The sequence below is a fragment of the Octopus sinensis genome, linkage group LG11, assembly GCF_006345805.1.
Source record: "Octopus sinensis linkage group LG11, ASM634580v1, whole genome shotgun sequence".
NCBI classification, from domain to species: Eukaryota; Metazoa; Mollusca; class Cephalopoda; order Octopoda; family Octopodidae; genus Octopus; species Octopus sinensis.
In genome coordinates, this window is record NC_043007.1 from 69,402,069 (window position 1) to 69,429,568 (window position 27,500).

The window sequence follows — 27,500 nt, forward strand, 5'->3', positions numbered from 1 at the left end:
CACCACAACCACCACCACCACCACCACCACCACCCACCACAACACACCACCTCCACCACCACCACCACCACCACCACCACCACCACCAACAACACCACACCACACACCACCACCACTACCACCCAAACATTACAGTCACCAGAATCACCACCACTGATGCCGCCACTGACACTACCACTACCAGTACCACTAACACTAACACCACCGCCACTACCAATAACACCAACACTATCACCATCGCCACCACCACCACCCCTAGCACCGCCGTCGCCACAGCCACCACAATTACCACCACCACCATCACTACCGCCGCCGCCACCACTAGCACCACCATATCACCTCAACTACTACTACTACAACTACCACTACTACTACTACCACCACCACCACCACCACCACCACTACTACTACTACTACTACCACCACCACCACCACCACCACCACCACCAATACTACTACTACTAACTACTACCACCACCACCACCACCACCACTACTACTACCACTACTACTACCACTACTACTAATACTACTACTGCTACTACTACTACTAGTTAGTAGTTGTAGTAATTGCCTTATTTTTTATATTAGTTTTACATTTGCATTATATTTCTTTAAAATATTTCTTTTTTATGTGTTGTTTTTGCGGGTAATTGTGTATATGTGTGTGCGTACGTGTGCGCACATGTGTATGTGTGCGCGTATGTGTGTGTGTGTGTGTGTGTATGTGTATGTTTATGTATGCGCATGCGAGGGAGTGCATTTGTGTGTATGTGTTTTTTGTGTATGACTTCCTATGTGTATGTGCGTGTTTTTTTTAATTTTTTTTATTGCGGGTATATTTGTATATTCATGCGTATATATGTGTGTATATATATATGTGTGTGTGTGTACGCACGCTTGTGTATCTGTTTGTATGTGTGCGTATGCGTATACATATGTGTGTGTATGTGTGTGTGTGTGAGGAGTGAGTGCGTGTGTTTGTGTATGTATGTGTGTGATTTTTTTTTACGGATATATTTCTATGTGCGTGTGTATGTGTGCATAGCAGGTGTATGTGTGCATCATATGTGTATGCGTGCGTTTACGGGAGTACATCTATATATGTATGTATGTATCTATAAGATATATATATATATATATATATATATATATATATATATTATAATATATATATACACTCACACATACATATGTGTATGTGTTTATATATATGTGTATATACATATACGTTTATATATATATATATATATATATATATATATATGTATATAATATATATAGATATTATATAGGAATATTATATATATATATATATATATATATATATATGTATATATATATATACGTATATGTGTGTGTGTATGTACGTGTATATGTCTGTATGTGCGTGTACGTATTTACGAACGTGGAGGGTGATGTCCGTATGTGTTTGTGCTCTATGTATGTGTATGCGTCTATTGCGTGCATGCGCTCTCGCCCGTGTGTACATGTGATTGTGTGTGTGTGTATGTGTACGTGCAACTACACACGAATACATACATACATACATACATACATACATACATACATACATACATACATACATATACACACACGTTTACATACATCTATGTATGAGCGTATCCCCCATGCGTGTGTGCTTTTCTTTTTATTTATTTTTTGCTTTTTTTATTGTTTTTTTTTTACTGTTGCCGTTTTAGTTATTTTTGCTTTGAATACATATATGTGTGTATATGTATGTGTGTGTGTATATATACACACACACACATATATATATATATATATATAATATACACACACACACACTTACATATACAAATACATATACATGTACACATATATATATATATACACACACACACATACATATACAAATACATATACATGTACACACCTATATATATATATATTATATATATATATTCATCTCCTATTTATCTATTTCTTTCTTTATGCCTTCTCCTCAGTTTTGGCACAATGCGAAGACGGTGGACGCTTATAGCTGCTGGCCACCCTGTTCGCATGGCATCCTTTTGCTGGCGGAATCCTTACACAGACTACTTACCACTGTTGACTCTTCTCATCTACCCTGCTTACGGCATCGTATTCGGGGTGCACGCAGTACTGGGCGCATCTCTGTTTACTTCGCTCCTCATTCTCGCCGGGCAGATTCTACCCAGGAGTTTTCTTCACCTGAAGTCTCTCGGTCAGGTAGGTAGGCAAAAACGCTAATCCATTATTCCATTATCCCATTATTCCATTATTCCATTATTCCATTATTCTATTATTGCATTTATTCTGTTATTGCAATATTGCTTTGATTCGCTGATGGCGGTGGTGGTGATGATGGTGATGTGGAATTGTTGCTATGATAGTGACGGCAGCGATGGCAGCGGTGGAGGGTGGGGGAGTGCATTTGTGGTGACTGAGTTTTGAGGTATGATAGTAGAGACAGTAAGGGCGCTGGTAGTAGTGGTGATGTAGTGTTGTCCTGGTGGTAGTTCTGATGGTAGCGGCGGCATTGTGGCGGCAGGGCAGGTGCGCCGCTGGTGGTGATAGTGGGGGTGTTGTAATATTAGGGGGGGGGGGGTAACTCTGATGTTAGCGGCAGCTTGGCGGCGACGGTATAGTGGTGGTAGTTTCGATGGTAGCGGTGATATGGTGGCAGCGGTGGTGGTAGCGGCGCTCGTGGTAGTGGTAGTGGTAGCGGCGCTAATGGTAGTGGTAGAGGTAGCGGCGCTAGTGGTAGTGGTAGTGGTAGCGGCGCTAGTGGTAGTGGTAGCGGCGCTAGTGGTAGTGTTAGTGGTAGCGGCGCCAGTGGTAGTGGTAGTGGTAGTGGTAGCGGCGCCAGTGGTAGTGGTAGTGGTAGTGGTAGCGGCGCCAGTGGTAGTGGTAGCGGCGCCAGTGGTAGTGGTAGCGGCGCTAGTGGTAGTGGTAGAAGTAGCGACGCAAGTGGTAGTGGTAGTGGTAGTGGTAGCGGCGCCAGTGGTAGTGGTAGCGGCGCTAGTGGTAGTGGTAGTGGTAGTGGCAGCGGCGCTAGAGGTAGTGGTAGTGGTAGTGGTAGTGGCAGCTGCGCTAGAGGTAGTGGTAGTGGTAGTGGTGCTGTGATGGTGGGGTTGTTTTAATGTTGGGGTGGTAGTTCTGATGTTAGTGGCGGTATGGCGATGGTGGTATGGTGACGGTGATAGTTGTAGCTGGTGCGGTTGCAGCGCTAGTGGTAGTGGTGATGTAGTGATGCTGTAGTGGTAGTTCTGATGAAAGCGGTGGTATGATGGTAGCGGTAGTGGTGGCTGGAGTGGTAAAGATGGGGTAGACAAGGTATTGTCGAAGGTTGGATTTTGGTAGGGTGGCTGTTGTGATGGTAGTGCTGGTGGTGGTGTCGTGGAGTTTCGGTGGAGTGGTTGCGGTTGTGGTAGTGATTGTGGTGATATATATTGAGTTTTAATAGAGTGGTTGTTGTGGTAGCATTGGTGGTGGTGGTGGTGGTGTGATGTGAGTAATGGTGGTGGAGGTGATAGTGGTGGTGGTGGTGGTGGTGGTATGATGGTAGTGATGGTGGGGTAGTACTGGTGGTGGGTTTGGTGGTATAGGTAATGGTGGAGGTGGTGGTAGTGGTGTTGGTAGTGATGGTGGTAGAGACAGCGGTCGAGGTGGTGGTGGTTGTCTAAGTAAAGAATGGTATTGGCGGTGGTAAGTACACGTTGGTTGTGTTGATGGCTGTGTTGGACCTAATGGTGGAGGTGAACTTTTGGTGGGACAGTAGTAGTAGTAGTGGTAGTAGTAGTAGTAGTTGTAGTAGTAGTAGTAGTAGTATAGTAGTAGTAGTAGTAACAATAGCAGTAGTAGTGCTGTGGTGGTGGTGGTGTTGTGATAGTAATGTGTTAAATTTGGTACTTGTGGTACTACTGGTAACTTTGGTGTAGAGTTATTGGTGGTGATGATGGTGGTAGTAGTAGTAGTAGTAGTAGGATTGGTAGACTTAATGGTGGTGATGGTGGTAGCGGTAGTAGTAGTAGTAGTAGTAGGATTGGTAGAGTTATTGGTGGTAGTAGTAGTAGTGGTGGTGGTGGTGGTGGTGGTGGTGGTGGTAGTGAAAGCGAAGTGGTAGTTGTGGTGATACTAGTTAGTAGTAGAATTGGTAGAACCACTAGTGGCGTTGATGATGGTATTGATAGTGGTATTGGTAGTGGTAGTTGCGGTGATTAGTACATTTATTATTGTTGCTACTATTGTAGTGTATTGTAGTGATTGTGTAGTTAAGAGGTTACTGTTGTGGGGTTGTAGTGGCGGTGGTGTAATGCCAATATTGTTGTGGCTGCAGTATGGTGGTGGTGGTGGTGGTGCTGCTGCTGCTGCTGGTAGTGGTGGTGGTGGTGTAGTGATGGGACTGTTGTGGTTATCATGGTTGAAGTGGCGGTGTAATGGTAAGATTGATGTGATGGTGGTAGTACAATTTAAATGTCGTAGTTGTGGTGGCTGTAGTGGTTGGTATACTATTGAAGCTGTTGTGTTGGTTGTAGTAGTATTTGTGGTGGTGGTGGTGGCGGCGGCGGCGGTGGTGGTATGGTGGTGGTGGTGGTGGTGGTGGTGGTGGTGGTGGTGGTGGTGGTGGTGGTGTATGAAAGTTCCCTGAGGTGCCTGTACAGGTGGTAGTGGAGCGCTGATGGAGTGCTGGTGTAATGTTGAGGTGATTGTGATCGGAGTAGTGGCGCAGCGTTGAGACTGCTGTAGCTGCGGTGGCAGTGGTGATAAGGTTATATCATTGTTATTGTTATTCCAACTATTGTTGTGGTGCTCAATCTGGCAGGATCGGTAGAGCGCCAGGCAAAATTCTTAGCGACATATCGTCCGTCCTTACGTTCTGCGTTCAAATTCTGCCGAGGTCGACTTTGCTTTTCATCCTTTCGGGGTCGATAAAACAAGTACTAATATTGTAATGGGGTTCATGTAAGCCATCAGTCTCATCCCTGAAAATTTCAGGCCTTGTGCCTTTAGTAGAAAGGATTATTATTCCGGTGCTGATATAAGCGTCACTATAACCCAAGGTCCGTGATGAACTATTGATCCTTTGATCACAATCATTCCTACCACGACAGTCCCACTTTTTCCTAACGTATTGTGTCTCTCGGATCACATTATGCACGTTATTTAATGTGTCCTTCATTTTTATGATGCGGTGATATATTTCCTTCTATTTCTAGAATGATATGCGACCACATAGAGACACCCGTTGCTTGTGATGACGGTGTCGTCGCGGTGTGGTTGTAGGGATTACTCTTGCTGTTAGTGTTGTTGTTGTTGATGATGATGATGATGATGATGATGACATCAACGACAACAACAACGAAGATGACGATGATTATAGTCTGCAGGGGTGGGTCCTCGGGTATGAAGTCGGTGATAGTGATGATGATGATTATTGTAGTAATAAATGGTAATCGCGGTGTTTGTGTTATTACACGTGTTACTTATTAGTGTCATCGTTGTTGTTGTTGTTGTTGATGTTACTTTCGTTGAATGAGTTTGGAGAAGTATATAAATGTTTATATATATTCATGTGTACATTATACGCATGAGTACAATATACATACACACAGACCCACACACATATATATATATATATAATTATCTCTCTCTCTCTCTCTCTCTCTCTCTATATATATATATATATATATATATATATATAATATTGAATATGCCCACGAGTGAATATGCTTGAATATGTCTTCGTGTAAGAATATGTGTTTAAGAATATGGAATGCTTAAGAACAAATTTTTACGCATACACGCATATATGTATACACACACACACACACACACACATATATATATATTATATATATATATATATATATATATATAGGTGAGAAATATTGTTTACGTTATAAAAATTTAGAAACTTGTGGAAACGTGAAATACTTCATTTCTAACGGTGGAACTCGTTATAAATAATAATAATGCGTAATTATGAAGTTAAAATACTATCTGCACACACATACACACACATTTATCTATTTATTTATACATACATACATACATACATGCATAAATATGTATCGTTGTTAGTGTTTGTGCGTGCACGTGTTGTTTTGCAGGATGACGACTCGGCTAAGTGGTTAAAAAGATGATTTTCCAAGCATGAGGTCCCGAGGTTCGATCTACTGGCCAGGAGTGATGGGCAAGCATTGAACATAAAATTGGATAGGCGGAAAATGGGAACCTGTAACATGGATTTTAACTGTAACTGAAAGAGCGTGCCTTGTCACACTCACTGCTTCGTATTGATTCGCCTGAGAATTCCATTTATGCTGCACGTGTTTTGGGGACACTTTGTTACTTATATACTTCTTCAGTTTAGTTTATATACTACTTCGGTTTAGTTGGTCGAACGACTGGGATCAATTTACTTGCTTTGTGGTCGTATGCTGCAACGTTCTGAGTTCAAATTCCGCCGAGGTCGATTTTGCCTTTCATCCTTTCGGGGTCGATTAAATAAGTACCATTTACGCACTGGGGTCGATATAATCGACTTAATCCGTTTGTCTGTGCTTGTTTGTCCCTTCTGTGTGTAGCCCCTTGTGGGCAGTAAAAGAGATAAGTTACCTTTCTCTTCGATGTGTTCAGGCTTTTGTTTTGAAGTAGCCTGAATTAGGAATATATGGTTGTTTCGATGCCATGTTTTGTACACACACACGCACACGTGCACACACAGACACATACACACACACACGCACACACACACACACACACATGCGCATACATCTATAAGTTCATTGGGGTATATAACCCTGGTGTTTACCATATTGAGCACATCCATGGATAATAGCTATCAGACAAAACTATAAACTAGAGATCGTTTGTTCTACAAGACACATACCTGAAAATTCACAAATATCCATAGAGTATTAATAATGACACATATTTTACTGCTTCAATTTACAACTGTTTCGTCGAAACAATAGTAAATTGAAGTAGTAAAATTAAGGCAGTAAAACTGAAGCAAAAAATCGTAGTAGTAAAGTTAAAGCATTAAAATTGGAGCAGTAAAATTAATTTCAATACAATCAGTCTTACGTAATTATGTAATAATTTCTGCAGCTATTGATTCATTTTCATGTGCTATTTAGTGTTTCTTCCATAATACATATTGAAAATGACTCGTCAGAATAAAGTGAAAAATAAATAATAATATTGTGACAAAATCCGAAATCCACTGAACATGTGCATGCTAATTTAGGCGTGTCTACATGTGTAATAGAAGCAAATGAGTGCCAGGAATCGAATGGGATGAAGGTGGGTTATTGTGTATTTGGTGAATATTCATTTTTGGATTGTGTTTTGGCACTTGGTTTCTATCCCACCACCGTGGAGAACGCTTGTTATTGTTGAAAAATATCCATTTCTCATCAAACATAACAACACGATGCAACAATGGTTCGCTTTTATGCCTTGACAACAAAGAACAGCAAGTTTCAAGATGCTCGTTCAGTTTGTGTAGTACCCACTTGTCCAGATTCTTTGCCTTGCCGATTTGTTTCAAGTGGTCCAATACAGTTGGAATCGGAGCATCAAACCTTGCTGCTAACTCACGCGTAGTTTGAGATGCACCCGCTTCCACCACGGTTTCCAGCTCATCATTATCCACCTTAGGTTCAGGTCTACCACGGGGCTGATTTTCAAGAATAAAGTCACCAGACCGGAACTTCAAAACCATCGACGTAGAGTGTATTCATTCGCCACATCTTCACAAACACTTCATTGATGTTTCAAGCTGTCTGGGATATGCAATTGGTTCCACGACGGAACTCATATTCATACACAGCACGAATTTTTTATCTATCCGTGGGTTCACCAAAATTGATTTACAAGAAAAATTCACAATATAATTAGACACAATGAAATGCATTCCGAAAAGTGATGATGTAATTCTTCAATGCTGTATAACAAAGAATTGTCAAATGACTGTCACATTTGGGGCATAAGAAAATCGGACCTTAATGACCTGATATAAATGTACACATTCGCGCGTAGACATCGTCAATAGCTTACTCATTTTCTTTTCATACTAAAAAAAAACATTTTTTATTCATATACTCACACATTTAAAGGAATAATGTTTCTTTCGATACACAGCAAACGAATTCAAGGACTGCTCAAATCAAGAAAACATAACTTTGTCACGCACTCTCTTAACATGAGTGCTACTTAGCTAAAGCGCTCCAAAGCTGGGCCTCACTGTCACCGAAGAGTTCTGGTGAAAGCATACTCTTAGCATAGCTAGGACTACACCCACTTCTCTTTAGAGCTAGAAAATATTTCGACCTCAATATTTGCTGATACTCAACAAGATTAAAGTGAGCCTCTCGATAAAATAATGCCTCCGTATCTGGGACGATGCTGCTGGTGGTCATATTGACATCTTTAACGGCATCCAAAGACGATCCACTTGATTAATAGATATTCAGTCATTTATAGATACACTTCAGTCTCTAGTCCACAGATGAGATGAAGCCCTGCTCTGTTTTTCCTCTCTCTACTCTAATGGCCTCTGTTCCTCAGAGCTGATTGGTCTTGCATCTCCACCACTCAGACACCACTGATCCACTGGTATTTCCACGTTTCGTTACTCTTAGTACGTCCAACCTTTCGGCTCGGAGCTATTTAAATATTAATCCTTTTTCTCCACCACATCGCCCCGCTGGAATCTCCTCCTTGCTATTCACTTTCCTGAAGGTACTGCTCTGCAACATTTTAAACAAAACCTTATCAGTATCATCTCCGTAATCTCAGAAGGCTTGTCCTTTCCTCCTGACTCAACAAGTAACGAATTTATACATTGTTACACATACTAACATGACCGTATATACATGCATGCGTACATATACACATACATACATACAGACAGACAAAAAGACAGACATGTGTGAGTGTGTGTGTGCATGTCTGTCAGTGTGTGTATACATCCACATTGGTTTGGCAACTAAGTTCCCACCGTTTTTTTAAATTTAAATTTTTTAAAAGGTTTAATAAAAAATAACAACTAATTAATCAATAATGTATTCACTCTTGTTGTTTACAACTTCTTCCCAACGTTCAATAAGATTTTCAATACCTCGTTGGTAGAAATCACCCGATTTCGACTCGAAAAATTGATCCAACAAAGCTCTCAATTCTGCATCAGTATTGAACGAAACTCCGCGCATAGCATTTGAAAGAGATCGAAAGAGGTGGAAATCCGTTGGTGCTAAATCAGGAGGGTACGGTGGGTGTGGCAGCACTTCCCAGCCATGAGTTTAAATGGCTTCCTTGGTCATATTGGCGATATGAGGGCAGGCGTTGTCGTGCAGCAGAAGAACTCTATGCTGCCGATTAGGTTTTTTTCTCTTGAATAGCCGTGTTGAGTCGTTCCATCTGTTGAACATAGATTTCCCCGTTGACCGTTTGGTTCCGTTCAAGCAATTCGTAATGGATAATCCCTTTCCAGTCCCACCATACGCACAACATCATTTTACGCGGATGAAGATCTTGTTTCACACGCGGTGTCGCTTGTTTACCGGGGCGAAGCCATTCCTTACGCTGCTTCATATTGATGTACAGGCACCATTTTTCGTCGCCAGTAACGATTCGGTAAAGAAATCGTTGTTTGTGTCCATGAGTTGAGCGGTGACGAGCAAACAAACCAGCGGAGATTGTGGCTCGTTGATTTTTGTTGTTGTCACTTAAAGCATGCGGAACCCATGCTCCATACTTCTGAACCTTTGCCATCAAGTGAAGATGTTTCTCTATAGCAGTGCAGAAGCATTCCATTTTCTCTGCCAGCTCCCCTATCGTTTGACGAAGATTTTCGTGCAAAAGTTGGTTTAATCGCTCTTTATCGAACTCAACTGGACGGCCAGGACGAGGTGCGTTTTTTAGGTTAATATTTCCATTTTTGAACTTGGCATACCAATCACGAGCGGTTCTTTCAGCTATGGCACCCTCTCCATACACAGCACAAATGTCGCGAGCAGCTTTTACGGCCTTAGAACCTTGATTAAAAGCAAAAAGATGGCGGTGTCGAAAATGCTCGTTTTTCTTCACTTGACATTCCATTTTAATGATCCGAAAATAAAGAAAGATTAACTAAAATTAACTAGAAAAAAATATAGATTCCAAAATGATTCAAAAAATAGAATTCTCGAAAAAAATAGATTCCAAAACTTAAAAACGCAATAAATTCCTAAATTTTAAAAAACGGCGGGAACCTAGTTGCCAAACCAATACATACATACATACTACATACATACATACATACATACTGTAACTTGATTTAGAGTAACGTCATCTCTTGATTGTTCTCTTAAATATGAACAGCGGGGATATGACTTTTCATTCCTTCTAGAGGGACTTGCACTCTTTTGTGCAGACGTGACAACGATTGTTGTCTCTTACTGTAGGTGTTACAATATTTATTGTTTTGGTGAGTCTCCATATGATGTTTCACTCAAACCTTTTGATGCACATATTTTCGACACTTCCTGCAGATGCTGTATTATGCATGCTTAACAACTTTCTTGTCTATGGGTTTTTTTCTGATGACTTTGAAAGCCTACCTTACTTAGACAAATACGACCACATTTGTTGACTGTTAAATAGGTCTGCGTACAAACACACCCAGGCAAATTAACGTTAAGTTCCTCGCCAACATCTCTCTTGCGCTTTTCATTCTCGATACGATTTTATACGAATTCACTACTCCCAACATGCACTAATTTCTTCCACTATGAACACCATAGAGGAAGTTTTTTTTTACATTCATTTCCTAAGATTTTTTTTAAATTTCACCAGTGAACTTCAGTCTTTATACTTTAATTTGGTTAGTGCACAGGTCTCTTAACATGGGCTAAATCACTTCGGGAACCGATCGTAGGTTTATTACGTTCTAGGATTTTCAACATCACTTATATACATTTGCCATCGAATCCCTAGTATATGGCGGAGACAATATTTGTGAAATAATTCGTCAAATTAGTCTACTAATTTCTGTCCGTATACGTTATTGTTTGGCTTAGAATAAGCTTTACCTGGTGCATTGTACATTAGGACTGTCTTTTTCAGATTGATTGTTTGATTCAATGCGCTGCATATGCACGTACATACACACACACGACCCACACACTTACATAATACTTACATACATGCATACATACATACATACATACATACATACATACATACATACATACAGTAACATTGTCATGAAGCGGAACATCTGTTGGACTCGTGACATCCACATCACACTTCGAAGGTTATACTTTTGCAATCCAAGAACAAAAGATTGCTTCTAAATACCTAATCAACAAAAGAGACAATGAAGCTCTTGGAGTTCCAAAAAGCAACCAAAAATATAGATTATGTCATATTTCTGTGGAAGACATCGCACATTTGATTAGCAGCTACCCCAAAATGTCATCAAAGTACTACCTTCCTATGCGACACGACGTTGTCGCAAAAACAGTATACAATGCTATTTGTAATATTATGTTGTTCTATAATAAATATAGAGAATTCTTTTGTTATTGGTTACGTACACAAATATCACCATAAGGAATGCTGGTGGAACATTTCCAACAAAATATCTGTCAACTATTAACATAACAGGCCGCATATTGTTGTTTGGGACAGACAAGAAAAAACTATGTACCGTCATAGAGGTTAGCCGTCCTGCTGATGTGAATATCTCTTTGAAAATCAAAGAGAAAGAATATATCTATGGACAATTGCTTCGAAGTTCCAGCTTCTATATCTGGATTACAAATTTACATTTATACCAATAATAATTAATGTTTTGTAAGTAAATACCTAACTGTTAGTCTGTAGAAGCTTGGATTTTCATAGAAAGAAATCAACCGACTCGTATATTACAAACACAGTAGCAAAACTTTTCTCATGTTTAAAATGTGACGTTGTTTTTGTTTTCTATATTACAATGATGGAGCTTTGTATCTTTTTTGAAAGCAGCCCAGGCTTTAAGCTCAATCTCATCCAGTACTTAAAGGAAGTAATTGTCCTCCAGGAGTTATTTTATCTGCGGACCTATGAATACGCCCTCCTTCAGATTTGCCTCGGTGATTTTTGGAAATTTGGCCTTCACATATTCAAAACCTTTTGAGCTTTTCCTGGCAAGTGTCTTCACGAATTGTTTCATGAGGCCAAGTTTTATGTGAAGACGAGGAAGAAGAACATTTTCTGGGTTTAAAAGTAGCTTACTCTAAACGCTAGAAACTCCCGGGTCATATGATTTTCGCAAAGGCCACTCTGATTGCACATAGTGCATGTTAGTTGCATGACTGTCCCATAGGTATAAAAAGCAACAATATTTTGTGAACCCAGATTGCATTCCCATAAACATTCCAATCACCTTGAAGTATCCACATATTTTCCAGCAGTAGTTTGTATACTTTATGGCATTGAGGAGTACTTGCATGTTTTCATAACACTGCTTCACGAGCACTGAATGTCCTATAGAAATGGATAGTTTCTTATTGCTATTGTGTAGTAGTACTGCCTTGAAGCTTCTCTTAGATGACTCAATGAATAAGCGCCATTCAGCTGGAACATGCTCTTGGAACAAAGAGCGAAATAACTCATCAGTGTTATTACTGAAACAAAGTGGTCCATCAATAGAGAAGCATGAAGTCAGATCCCTATTTCTCTTCCTGAAATGAGTAATACAAACATCTTTCTTAAGCAGACCCTTTGCTAACTAAATCATTTAACTCTCCTTGAGAAAATTTCTATGGTACGTCTTCATTTTCAATCATGAAATCTGCATCCACTTCGGTGTCTTCCACAGCAGTAGTATTTTCTTCAGGAAATACATATTCGTCAGACATCTGAAGGCCATTTTCTGGTGGTATTGGAATAGAAAGATCATCATCATTGTGTGGTACTGGTCTTCTTGCTGATTCCATTAACGTTGCAGAAATAATAGTCCATGAAATGATCCTTTGGCTCTCTCCATATCATAGGTATTGCAAACGGCATTGCTCTCTTCCTCTTATTTATCCAATCCCTTAGTCCATTTGAACAAGCTGAGCAGATGATGTGCGGGGCCCAACTGTTATCTTGTTCCCCGAGAGAGCAGCTAAAGTATAACTGGTAAATCTTCTTGATTTCACTTGTGATGGCATGTTGCTGAGCTTTGGTGGTAAATGAACCACAGACATGACAAAATATATCAGGACTGTTCTTGCAATGCCTTGAGATCCTGAGTAGAATTTGATGATGATGACTTGGCACCTTAAACAGAAAGTAAAATTTATGAAATGAAAAGATTATGAAAACATAAAATTACGAAATGAATACAAATAGTTATAAAACAAAAGTCGGAATTTACCAGTATAAGACGTTTATGTGTAGCAATACTGCTGATGGGAGTTATATACCTCTCTTATCTCATCAGAAAAACTGTGCCTGGTAGAAGGAAACCCATTACATTTTTGAAATCTGCGGACAAAACTACATATAAAACACCATATAATATCCCTGATGAATATTGGCTGTTGACCAGTGTAGTAAATAATGCATCATCAGGATTTGAACCCACAATCTATGAACAAGTTATCCAGTATCTTTTACGTGCAGTTACCTGAACTCAACGATAGTCACATACATAAACGCATAGACACACATATGCACACGAGACATATTTACGTGATTACCGTACTTACCGGAAATAGTTACTAAAATCTCCTTTCAATCACACTTTTGCGTCTTATTTATTTAAAAACCTCAGCAGTGGATTTCCAGATGAAGTGAAGCAATTCTATTGTTCTCTGAAGTAAACCAAAAAATAATTGTGAATCTATTTATAGATCTACTTCGCGATAAATTGTCCTTCATTCCTTCATCAGAGAAGATATTTAATAGCAGCTTATCAGGAAGTAACATTAACAGCTGTACTGTTTTGCATGTAATGCGTGAGTCAGCCACGAAATAATATACTTTGATAACACAGTGTAATTGTAGCAGAAGAATGGCGGAACATTTTCCCTATAAGTAAATATATATAGTGGTATATGTTCTATACGAGTATATTTCCAATAATCTTTCTATTCATTAAAGGGAACAATAGAGTGTTTTAACATCACCTGGGTGAGGTTTGCAAATAAGTAACTGTTGAGTTATCTACATCACACATGTTTCAGATCTTTTGAATTACTTAATGTATGCATGTACCGTAAATCATCTCTTAAATATAGAATAGAAGTTTTTTGACATATGACACAAGCTGTAAGAGGCGGTTGAGATTCAGGTGTTCGAGGTCATGACATACATACATACATACATACATACATACATACATACATACATAAATACATACATACATACATACATACATACATACATACATACATACATACATACATAAATACATACGTACGTGCGCACATACACACATACATATATATACAGCAATACAGAAAATGTAACAGGTATTTTATGCTTTATATAATGTACACGTCTTCCAGTAAGTTGGCTACCGTTATTACGTAAGCTAGCTAGCCCTATTATGTAACAGCAGATGACTCTTTTCCTCGCGATTATCAGCAAAAACACAGCATGAAGAAAAATGCATGCTCATATATTCATCAGTATGCAGATTAAGTACCATCTGGTTATTATAATAGAGGTTGAAGGAAGTAAGAGCATGGAATGTGTGAGGAAGGAGTGTAACAGAGTAAAGATCGGAAGAATAACAAAGCCACACACCCAACCACACGCATACTTCAGTGCTCCCCTACTCACACACATCGCATACGCTCACAACTGAGTTAGTGGATATAGTTCCATTTCCAGCTGTTTCTTCCTCTCTCAAAATGGAGCTCGAGTTTAAAGAAGGTGGGATATAGACAAGTGTAAGCACATATAGATGTGTAAAAACATGCATATATTCCTACATCTATAGCATACACAAACATACACATATATGTATAATTTATATATATGTATATATTAGTATATACATATATATATACATACACACACATATATAATATATATATATATATATATATATATATAAGAAAATAGTAAGTGTGTGAAAAAACGACAGAAGGCTTAAATGTTAAAAAATATATATATTTGTGTCAAAATGTCTGGAGAATATTGGAAAAATTTTTTTCCTTTCCTTAAAATGACATAATTTTAAAAATTTTTAAAGAAATTACCGGTTTCGCGTGTAGCTTTTCAAATTTCTTGTGACGTTATGTTTATATTGCATGGAATTATCGTTGTTTTTATTTCCAGGAGATTTCTAAATAAGGGGAGGTAGTGAGTGATTTTTCCGGTGTAGGGGAGATAATCGCTTAAAATTTTTTTTTTTTTTTTTCCTTTTCCCTTGTTAATTTCTCTGTGTCAGTATGTTCGGATGGTTGAGTCTGGGTTTGTACTTTTCAATGAAGAATGTTTCCTTGTTCAGTCTCATTTGTGTTGATGATCCGAAAGCACATTGGTAAAATGGGAAGATTAAAATTGTGGCAGTAGTTGCTTTGCGCATTTCTCAATGTGCTCACTAAAAGGTATCATTCTATATTCTGGGAATGCAATCTGTTGTCGATGCAGTGTGCATCTGCGCCTGAGTGATAGTCCCGTGGAACCCACGTAGTCTTGGTGGGCAGCCGAGCATTTAATAACATAAATTATGTTTTCAGAGGCACAAGTAAAGTTAGATTTGATCTTAAATTTCTGTCCCTCTTTAAAGAAGAATTCTGATCCTTCCAATAGGTTAGGACATGTTGCACAGTTCGATCTACCACATTTTTTTACTTTTGCATCCGTAATTTTAGAAGACAATTTTGCCTTTGTGAGAATCTTTTTAAGTGATTTAGGCTGTTTGTAGCTTTTAATGATTTGGTGTATGTTTAGAATTTCCTTTAATTTTGGGTTTTTATGAAGTATTGGTAAATTCTGGGTGATGATGGTGAAGGCTTCTTTGTTTCTGGGGTTGTATGTAGATATGTAAGGTAGTATTTTCGGGGAAGGTGTGTTGTTGTGTTGAACTTTTCTTAAAGTTTCTATGTTGATTTCTGTTGCACGTCTGATCCCATCCTCTATGAGTTGAGCTGGGTAATGTCTGTCAATTAGGGGTTTTTGAGTTCTTGCAGTCTAAAGTTCCTGGTATTTTGTTCTGACACTATTGTGCATATCCTTCTTGCAAGGTTGAAGGGGATGTTTGTTTAGTGTGTCTTGGGTGGCATGAATTAAAAAGAAGGTATTGTTTGGCGTCTGTGGCTTTGTAAAAATGTCTGTTTCTATTGTAAGGTTAATTTTTTTAATTAGTATATCCAAGAACGGGAGCTCCTTTTGGTTGTATTCCATTGTGAACTGTATATTTGGGTTTATGCTGTTCAATAGGTTTTTAAATTTAGGAGTTTATCTATGTTTTCATTCCAGAGAATGAAACAATCGTCTAGGAATCGTTTCCAATTCTCTTTTATGTATTGAGAGAGGGAGTTTCCAAAGATTGATAGAGATTCCTGGTAAATGATTATTTCCATGTATCCCATTGTTAAGTTCGCAATGACTGGTGCTGCCCTTGTACCCATAGCAATTCCGGATTTTTGACGGTAAAATGTATTGTCAAACATGAAGTGGTTATTGTGTAGAATGAATTCAATTGATTTAGTAATGAATTCCTTACTGATCCTTTTTGGTATTTCTTCCGGAAATTGGTCTAACCAGAATTGTATTGCCTCCAGTCCATAATTATGAGGTATACTGGTATACAAGTTGACTACATCAAATGAAACCAGGATTGTTTCTTCCTTGGTTTTTTTTGGGAGGTGGTTTAACATATCTAAGTCATCTCTGAAACCCCCAACTATCCTCCATACACTAAAAACAGAAATCACCCACAACCAACCTTTACAAACCACGCTAGACCTAACAGGGAACTAGCTGAAAGAGGACGCGTCTATGAAAGAAATTACACCAAAAACAGAACAAACCAACAACATCCTAATACCAGACCCAACCACCATACAGCACAATACGACACTAGGATAAGAATACACCACAACAAATCACTACTACCCCATGAACCAAAACTACTGGTCCCCACTAAACACAAGACAAACGCAAAGAAACACTATGTCAAGCAACATCCCACATACAAGAAGTTCGACAAAATTTCCCCATACAGAAATTTTACAACACACCACAAGCATTAACAACCATAGATTCCCCACACACCACACGATCGGAGGCAACAATACCACCACTCCCCCGACCAAATACCACACAACCTCACAGACAACTCATACAAACAAAATTACACCCAACTTTTTTAGCCAGGGACCAGGGACACCAGGACACAGGCTGGAACCTAGTAATAAGGAAAAACCGAAGATAATCAATCTTTCAACCAAACCTCTTTCTAACATTAAAAATTGACATCCTCGCAAAAGGGCTCAAATTTACACCAACTCCACGCAGAGCAAACCTAAATGAACTCAAGGATAATATAACAGAATTTTGCAGAAAATTAAGACTAGCAGAAGCATCAAACAGTTTCAATACTGAAGATGAATCACTAGTCAAGAACAAAAGTGAACACATCCCACACAGAGGAAGAAATAAAAAAAAAACAAGGAAGAAACAATCCTGGTTTCATTTGATGTAGTCAACTTGTATACCAGTATACCTCATAATTATGGACTGGAGGCAATACAATTCTGGTTAGACCAATTTCCGGAAGAAATACCAAAAAGGATCAGTAAGGAATTCATTACTAAATCAATTGAATTCATTCTACACAATAACCACTTCATGTTTTGACAATACATTTTACCGTCAAAAATCCGGAATTGCTATGGGTACAAGGGCAGCACCAGTCATTGCGAACTTAACAATGGATACATGGAAATAATCATTTACCAGGAATCTCTATCAATCTTTGGAAACTCCCTCTCTCAATACATAAAAGAGAATTGGAAACGATTCCTAGACGATTGTTTCATTCTCTGGAATGAACATAGATAAACTCCTAAAATTTTAAAAACCTATTGAACAGCATAAACCCAAATATACAGTTCACAATGGAATACACCCAAAGGAGCTCCCGTTCTTGGATATACTAATTAAAAAAATTAACCTTACAATAGAAACAGACATTTTTTACAAAGCCACAGACGCCAAACAATACCTTCTTTTTAATTCATGCCACCCAAGACACACTAAAACAAACATCCCCTTCAACCTTGCAAGAAGGATATGCACAATAGTGTCAGAACAAAATACCAGGAACTTTAGACTGCAAGAACTCAAAAACACCCTAATTGACAGACATTACCCAGCTCAACTCATAGAGGATGGGATCAGACGTGCAACAGAAATCAACATAGAAACTTTAAGAAAAGTTCAACACAACAACACACCTTCCCGAAAATACTACCTTACATATCTACATACACCCCCAGAAACAAAGAAGCCTTCACCATCATCACCCAGAATTTACCAATACTTCATAAAAACCCAAAATTAAAGGAAATTCTAAACATACACCAAATCATTAAAAGCTACAAACAGCCTAAATCACTTAAAAAGATTCTCACAAAGGCAAAATTGTCTTCTAAAATTACGGATGCAAAAGTAAAAAAATGTGGTAGATCGAACTGTGCAACATGTCCTAACCTATTGGAAGGATCAGAATTCTTCTTTAAAGAGGGACAGAAATTTAAGATCAAATCTAACTTTACTTGTGCCTCTGAAAACATAATTTATGTTATTAAATGCTCGGGCTGCCACCAAGACTACGTGGGTTCCACGGGACTATCACTCAGGCGCAGATGCACACTGCATCGACAACAGATTGCATTCCCAGAATATAGAATGATACCTTTTAGTGAGCACATTGAGAAATGCGCAAAGCAACTACTGCCACAATTTTAATCTTCCCATTTTACCAATGTGCTTTCGGATCATCAACACAAATGAGACTGAACAAGGAAACATTCTTCATTGAAAAGTACAAACCCAGACTCAACCATCCGAACATACTGACACAGAGAAATTAACAAGGAAAAGGGAAAAAAAAAAAAAAAAATTTTAAGCGATTATCTCCCCTACACCGGAAAAAAATCACTCACTACTCCCCTTATTTAGAAATCTCCTGGAAATAAAAACAACGATAATTCCATGCAATATAAACATAAACGTCACAAGAAATTTGAAAAGCTACACGCGAAACCGGTAATTTCTTTAAAAATTTTTAAAATTATGTCATTTTAAGGAAAGGAAAAAAATTTTTCCAATATTCTCCAGACATTTTGACACAAATATATATATTTTTTAACATTTAAGCCTTCTGTCGTTTTTTCACACTTTACTATTTTCTTATATATTCACCCACGTGCTTTACCAAACAAACTTTCTTATCTATATATATATATATATATATATATTGACACATACATTCAGATGCAATGTCCAGGTGTCACTACATTACGGCCGTTTCGAACGGCCCCATTTAATTGATCAATTTATTTCTATGCCACAAATATAACATAAGGAAACAATGTAATTATTTTGGTTTCTAGTATTGATATAAATTTGTTAAAAATGGTTTATCCTTTATGTTGGAAATCTATATAGTCATCTACAGCTGAGGAAAGCGGTTTCTTTAAAATTAATATAATGTTTTCATTGATCGATTAAATGGACCCGCTCGAAACGGCCGAAATGTATTGATACCTGGATATCCTTGTTACTTATTTACATTTTGTTCACCTAACTTTGAGCTGCGCGGACTATACCGAACTGGCTTGGTGCTGAATCGTAATTTCACACACACACACACACACACACACACACACACACACACACACACACACATACACACACACACACACACACACACACACACACACACACACACACACACACACACACACACACACATACACACACACATACACACACACACATACATACGTATTGACTCAAAAACAAATACACTCTGTAGACAGAAAAATCGAGTGCATGTTTATTTCTAAATTTATTGATAAAAAAAACCTGCATTAGGGCAGCAATCTAACAGAATCGTCGGGCAAAATATTTCTGAGTTCCAATTCCGCCAAGGTTTACTTTGCTTTTCATCCTTTCAGGTCGATAAAATAAGTACTAATTGAGCACAAAATTGCTGGCCTTGTGCCAAAATTTGAAATTGCATTATACATGTTTTTTTCAAAACCACCAGTATTTTCTCAAAGAAAACAGTGTTCATGTGTACACAGACATGCAGCTCTTCCTAATGTGACAAATGCTGACTGCAGAATACAGTTCTAGTCCCATTCGTTCCACTTACCTATTTGAATCAACTAATAATCTTCTGCCCGCGCGCGTGCGTGTGTGTGTGCAAATATTTGATTTAAAATTTTGGCACAAGATTTCAAGGCCAAAAAGTTCTGGGATGTCGATTACATCGACCTCAGTGCTCATCTAGTACTTTATTTATCGACCCCGAAAGGACGAAAGCCAAACATGACCTCGGCGGAATTTGAAGTCATACAGTAAAGATGGGCGAAATACCTATTTCCTTACTAACCACAAGGGGCTAAACACAGAGAGGACAAACAAGGACAGACAAACGGATTACGTCGATTATATCGACCCCAGTGCGTAACTGGTACTTATTTAATCGAACCCGAAAGGATGAAAGACAAAGTCGACCTCGGCGGAATTTGAACTCAAAACGTAACGGCAGGTGAATACCTATTTCTTTTCTACCCACAAGGGGCTACACACAGAGGGGACAAACAAGGACAGACAAACGGGTTATGGTCGATTATATCGACCCCAGTGCGTAACTGGTACTTAATTTATTGACCACGAAAGGATGAAAGGCAAAGTCGACCTCGGCGGAATTTGAATTCAGAACGTAAAGATAGACGAAATACCGCTAAGCAATTTGCCCAGCGTGCTACTGATTCTGCCTGTGTGTGTACATATATCTTAGCGTGTATGTATGAGCAGCAGTCACGACATATTCAGATGGCTTCCACTCCTCCATGTCCGCTAACTTTTTCTCAACTGCAATTTTAAAATACTGCATATTCTCCAACGCCGTCGACTGTTCATTGATGCAATTTTATACCAATTGCTATTTTTACTTTTGTATGTTACGATTATATTATACTTTAGTTTGATTTAGCATCGAGATGCTGCTGGAAAAAAAAGGAAACAAAAAGTTATCATATTATAGGCACAGGTGTAGCAAGAAGTTGACTTCTCAACCACATGGTTCCAAGTTCAGTCGCCCCGCTGCAACGTGCCTTGGGCAAGTGTTTTCTACTATAACCCGGATTTACCAAAGCCTCATGTGTGGGTGTGGAAGCCGGAAACAGAAAGAAACCTGTCGTTATATATATATATATATATATATATACGACAGGTTTCTTTCTGTTTCCGGCTTCCTGTCGTATATATATATATATATATATATATATATATATATATATACGACAGGTTTCTTTCTGTTTCCGGGTTCCACACCCACACATGAGGCTTTTGGTAAATATACTAGCATTAAAGACCCGTCGTTGCCGGGTCATAGTGCTAGTGCATGTATATATGTGTATATGTATGTGTACATATTACATGTACATCTATATATATACATCTACACATAAAATGCAAAATACAAAGTTATATCTTGATATCGCTAGTGATAACAATGCTCAAAATATATAACAGACTGGAATTATATATATATATATATATTATATATATATATAATATATATATATTATATATATATATATATACGACGGGTTTCTTTCTGTTTCCAGCCTCCACACCCACTCATAAGGCTTTGGTAAATCCGGGTTATATATATATATATATATATATATATATATATAAGGTTGCCCAAAAGTCACCCGACAGTAAATGAAAATTTCATAAATACTTAATATTCAATTTTATTTATTCAAATTATGAATGTTTAAATGGGTTTTGATTTTCTGTCAGGTGACATTTGGTCAACCCTGTACATATATATATATATATACACACACATGTGTGTGTGTGTGCGTGTTTGTGTTTGTATGTATGTATGTATGTATGTATGTATGTATGTATGTATGTATGTATGTATGTATGTATGTATAATGTGTGTGTGTGTTTCTATGTGCGTCTTTGTATGTATGTATGTGTTTCACTGCCGGCAGTTCAAGTCCTCGTAACTTAGTGATTCGACAAAAGAGACTAACGGAATAAGTCACAGGTTTAAAGAAACAAACGGACAAGCAAAAAAGTGTCTTCTTGTTCGACTAAACCGTTTCACGATGCTATCCCAGCATGACCCCCATCAAATGACTGAAACCAGTAAAAGATCCTTTCTTTTTTTCCTACATATTCTCGTCCTTCTTCCTTCCACCCCTAACACGCATACACACACACACTTTCTTTCTTTCATTCTTTCTTTCTTCTTTCTTTCTTCTTTCTTTCTTTCTTTCTTTCTTTTTCTCTCTCCCCCTCTCTCTTTCTCCATTCTTTCTTCTATATCCTCCTCTCCATTCTTTCCTCGATATCCTCTCACCTTTATACTATAATAATTAGTGTAATTAATGACATGTTGGCAAAAAACAACAGGAAAATCTTGTATTTTCTATACACAAAACATTACATTAATGAATTTTACGCATAATAAAATAAGCACTTATGCACACACTCGCACATATACACACACACACACACAATGCACACACTCCTCACATTTTCATATCCACTTCTATGAATACAGATGTTGAGTATCTGGTGTCGCTAAACAATGTCGTATTCGTAGGTAGGTTACACTTAGATTAATATATGTGTATATATATATGTATATATATATACATATATATATACATACATACATACACACATGCATACATACATACATACATACATACATACATACATACATACATACATACATACCTATGTATGTGTGTGTATACGTGTATGTATATAAACATACACACACACATATATGTTTGATCTTTGACTTCTGGCCGAAATCAGATCGCCTTGTTGATTCGCTAGCTTCTGCACGCATATTTTTTTTCTCTCCTTTCTGTTTTTTTTTCTCTGTGTATCTTTCTGTTGAAGAGCGTAGGCTCGAAACGTTAAAGACTTGTTTTATTTATATTTCCTGAGCGCCATACTAATACAATTGTTTGTTTGTATTCCACCTGCCTTCGTCTTTTATTTATTTCCGTAAACCTGCCTTCGTCTTTTGTCTATTTTCATAAAGCTTCCCGTTATATATATATCCGTGTTAATTGTTAACAAGGGAAAAAATGCACACCTCTATATATATATGTATATATATATATATATGTGTGTGTGTGTGTGTGTGTGTGTGTATGTATGTATATATATGTATATATACTCTTGTGTCTGTGAAGGCGCGTGGCTCAGTGGTTAGAGCGTCGGGCTTACGATCGTGAGGTACTGAGCTCGAATCCCAGACCGAGCTGCGTGTTGTGTTCTTGAGCAAGACGCTTTATTTCACGTTGCTCCAGTTCACTCAGCTGTAGAAATGAGTTGCGACGTCACAGGTGCCAAGCTGTATCTGCCCTTGCCTTTCCCTTGGATAACACTGGTGACGTGGAGAGGGGAGGCCAGTATGCATGGGCGACTACTGGTCTTCGATAAAAACAACCTTGCCCAGACTTGTGCCTCAGAGGGTAACTCTCTAGGCGCAAGCCCATGGTCAGTGTCTGACCGAAGGAGGTCACACTGTTGTCTCTGGGGAAAGTCATTGGTGAGACACAGAATATGCTTCAACACACGAACTCACATGAATCTTGCAAACCAAATCCCAAAACGAAATATATATATATATATATATATATATAGCTTGTTTACCAATCATATGGTTCCGGGTTCAGTCCCACTGCGTGGCATCTTGGGCAAGTGTCTTCTACTATAGCCTCGGGCCGACCAAAGCCTTGTGAGTGGATTTGGTAGACGGAAACTGAAAGAAGTCCGTCGTATATATGTATATATATATGCGTGTGTGTGTTTGTGTGTCTGTGTTTGTCCCCCTAGCATTGCTTGACAACCGATGCTGGTGTGTTTATGTCCCCGTTACTTAGCGGTCGGCAAAAGAGACCGATAGAATAAGTACTGGGCTTACAAAAGAATAAGTCCTGGGGTCGAGTTGCTCGATTAAAGGCGGTGCTCCAGCATGGCCGCAGTCAATTGACTGAAACAAGTAAAAGAGTAAAAGAGTATATATATATATATATATATTATTGTTATATTTCGAGATGGTCATTTTCCTTCTTTATTTCTCTTTTTTCTTGACATATAAATACACCAGATATTCGTTCTTCTCTAGTTTATTATTGTTCTTATTTAACCTATGTCCATTATCTGGACATCTTTTGTCACACATCTATGACCTCTTCAGCGACCCTTCCATCCACGTTTATCCTCCTTTTCTGTTTGGTCCATTCTGCCTTTCTATGATGTGCATCCTTATCTGCACATGCGTTTGCGTCTATATCTGTGTGTGCGTGCGTGTGTGTGTGTATGCGTGTGTATGTGTTTTGTAGTGTCTTTGTGTGTGTATATGGCTTTGCTTACTGTATTGTTTGTATCCGCACTCTTTATATAGTCGTACCTACTGTCATCACTAACATCACCACCACCACAACCACCACTTCCATTACCACCATTAACCTCAATGACCATCATCAGCAATAGTGCCATCACCGTCATCCCCATCGCCTCCACCACTATCTCGTATTTTGTACAGACCCTCGTTGTCGTCGTTGTTGTTGTTCTTGTTATATGATTTACCCCGAGGTAAGATCGTGGGGGTGGGGGTAGTCATCCATTATATTCATAGGTCCTCCCAAACTGGTGAAAGTAATGCGGTTAATCTTGCGTTTGATTATTTCGAAGCATTTGTTTGTTGAGAATACGTAAGGAAGACGTGAAGAGTTTTCTGAAGAATTTGAAATGTGGGGGAAAAGCTGAGTAAAAAGATATAAGTGGGGAGGGGTTGAGGAGGTGATAGATAGATCGCTTTTTTTTAAACCTTGCATTCAGAGAAAATAGCAATACTTATGGCCGTTTAGCTAGATTCCGAGATTGCTGGGAGGGAAAGTGGGAGGAAGGTCCGCAAAGCGGAGCACTGGCCCGATTTCTTGTAAAAGAGTGGATTTCATTAAAGATGCTAAGGATATCGGGTGGTGTTGTTAAATTGGGTAGCTGGTTATATTTACCACCTAAATACCCCATGGTGGAATTTGAACTCGGAATGCAAGAAGCCGAAACAAATACTGCAAAGTACCCGAGTCGGCGTCATAACAGTTCCACCAATTCGTCATCTTCGATTGGTACTCTTTTTTTATTGACCTAAAAAAAAAAAAAAATAGAAAGAAAAGGAAAGATTGACTTGAGCGGGATTTGAACTCATACGCAGAGAATTGAAATAAATGTTACCGGGTAGTTGACCCAGCGCACTGACGAATCTGCCAATGGATGATAAGAAAAAGAAATATGGGTTTGAAGGGTGGAGCTGATAGGATGCGGTACGCAAATAGCTATTTTAGGAGAGTCCATCCGCATTCTTATCTTAATAAGTAACCAACTAATAGATGAGTCAACATGAAATACTCTACCTCAGTGTCTCGCAAACGTGTTCTGATAAGTCCTCACCCTATTTTTAGAGTATTTTATCAGTGCTGCCCTCGCAAAGCCAGCTAAATATGGTATATTGGATTGGATGTGTATTATTGACCGGATCACAGACGTGCGACGAAAATGTTGACAGCTCAAGAAATATGAGAAAGATGAATTCGACAACTTTTTGCGTCTTATTGTATAGAAGGCGGCGAGCTAGCAGAATCGTTAGCACGCCGGGCGAAATGCTTAGCAGTATTTCGTCTGCCTCTACGTCCCGAGTTCAAATTCCGTCGACGTCGACTTTGCCTTTCATCATTTCGGGGTCGATTAAAATAAGTACCTGTTACGCATATTAGAAGTGGATGTAGCCGTATCTGTATGATTATACTACGTGCATGGTCGAGCTGTTAAAAACTTTGCTTTGTAACCACAAGCTCACGGTTCATTCGCACTGCGTAGTATCTTGGTTAAAATTTTTGTTTTCTGTAGGTTCAGATCAATCCATACCATGTCAGTGAAATTGAGTAGATGGAAACTATATAGAAGCCCGTCGAGGGGATTTTACCTGTAATTAAGAAGTACAGCCTTGTCTCATACGGTTCTGTACTGATTTTGCTCACGAATTTTGTTTAGGATGTACTTTTCTGTGGAATACTCAACCAATTACACGTTGATTCAAGAGAAGATAATCCACTTGATCGAACACTTGAATCCTCATCGTCGAGCGACAAGAAATATATATATACATACATACGTACAAACATACATACATATATATGTGGTGGGGTGTATGTATGTATGTATGTATATATGTATGTATGTATGTACGCACACGCAGATATGATATGTTTCCATTATAATTTGTTTCCATGCTTGACTCGATCAATTACAAATTAATAAATTAAAAATTAAAAATTGCATCTGGAAATTGCATCACGAAGAAGACAACACGGGAAGGACAAATCTTAACAAATGACTTATTAGTTTAACGCTTAAAAAATGAAGAGAGCTTTGATGTTTCGGACGCTAGCCCTTGAAGAGAAAAAAATACAAAATGATAAATGGTAGTGGGAAAAATTTAAAAAAAAGGAGAAAAAGTGGTTGGAGGAAAAAAGGTTTAGAAGCTAGGTCCGAATGCAGTTTTATTGCGTTGGCGGGAAGAGGGTTAGAAAGAGAAGAAAAGACGGAGTGGTGAGAGTCTGGAAAGGATGGGGTCTGTGTATTGAGATTGGCATACGGGGAGAAATGTTGTATGGTGTCCGTAAGCTTTCCTGGGAATGTTGTATGTGTGCATGTATAAGAGTAGAGTAACGTAGGATAGTGGCGTGCGGGAGAATGGTGTGTAGGTGTAATCGTATAGTAACTAAGAAGGTGTTGAGGGGAGGGGAAATATATATATACGTATGTATGCGTATATATACATATAGGCGCAGGAGTGGCTGTGTGGTAAGTAGCTTGCTAACCAACCACATGGTTCCGGGTTCAGTCTCACTGCGTGGGACCTTGGGCAAGTGTCTTCTGCTATAGCCCCGGGCCGACCAATGCCTTGTGAGTGGATTTGGTAGACGGAAACTGAAACAAGCCTGTCGTATATATGTATATATGTATATAAGTGTGTGTGTATATGTTTGTGTGTCTGTGTTTGTCCCCCTAGCATTGCTTGACAACCGATGTTGGTGTGTTTATGTCCCCGTTACTTAGCGGTTCGGCAAAAGAGATCGATGGAATAAGTACTGGGCTTACAAAGAATAAGTCCCGGGGTCGATTTGCTCGACTAAAGGCGGTGCTCCAGCATGGCCGCAGTCAAATGACTGAAACAAGTAAAAGAGT

At 38.6% G+C, this 27,500-nt stretch overlaps 1 protein-coding gene across 1 annotated transcript in view; it reads left to right on the plus strand.

The window, feature by feature from the left end:
* Nucleotides 1–27,500, plus strand: part of LOC115217313 — a 44,189-nt gene that overhangs the window by 2,061 nt on the left and 14,628 nt on the right. Inside the window, exon 2 of the mRNA XM_029786965.2 lies at nt 1,970–2,213. Within this exon, the coding sequence (XP_029642825.1) occupies nt 1,980–2,213 (234 nt within the window). The 5' untranslated portion in view covers nt 1,970–1,979. The remainder of the gene's footprint in view (nt 1–1,969; nt 2,214–27,500) is intronic.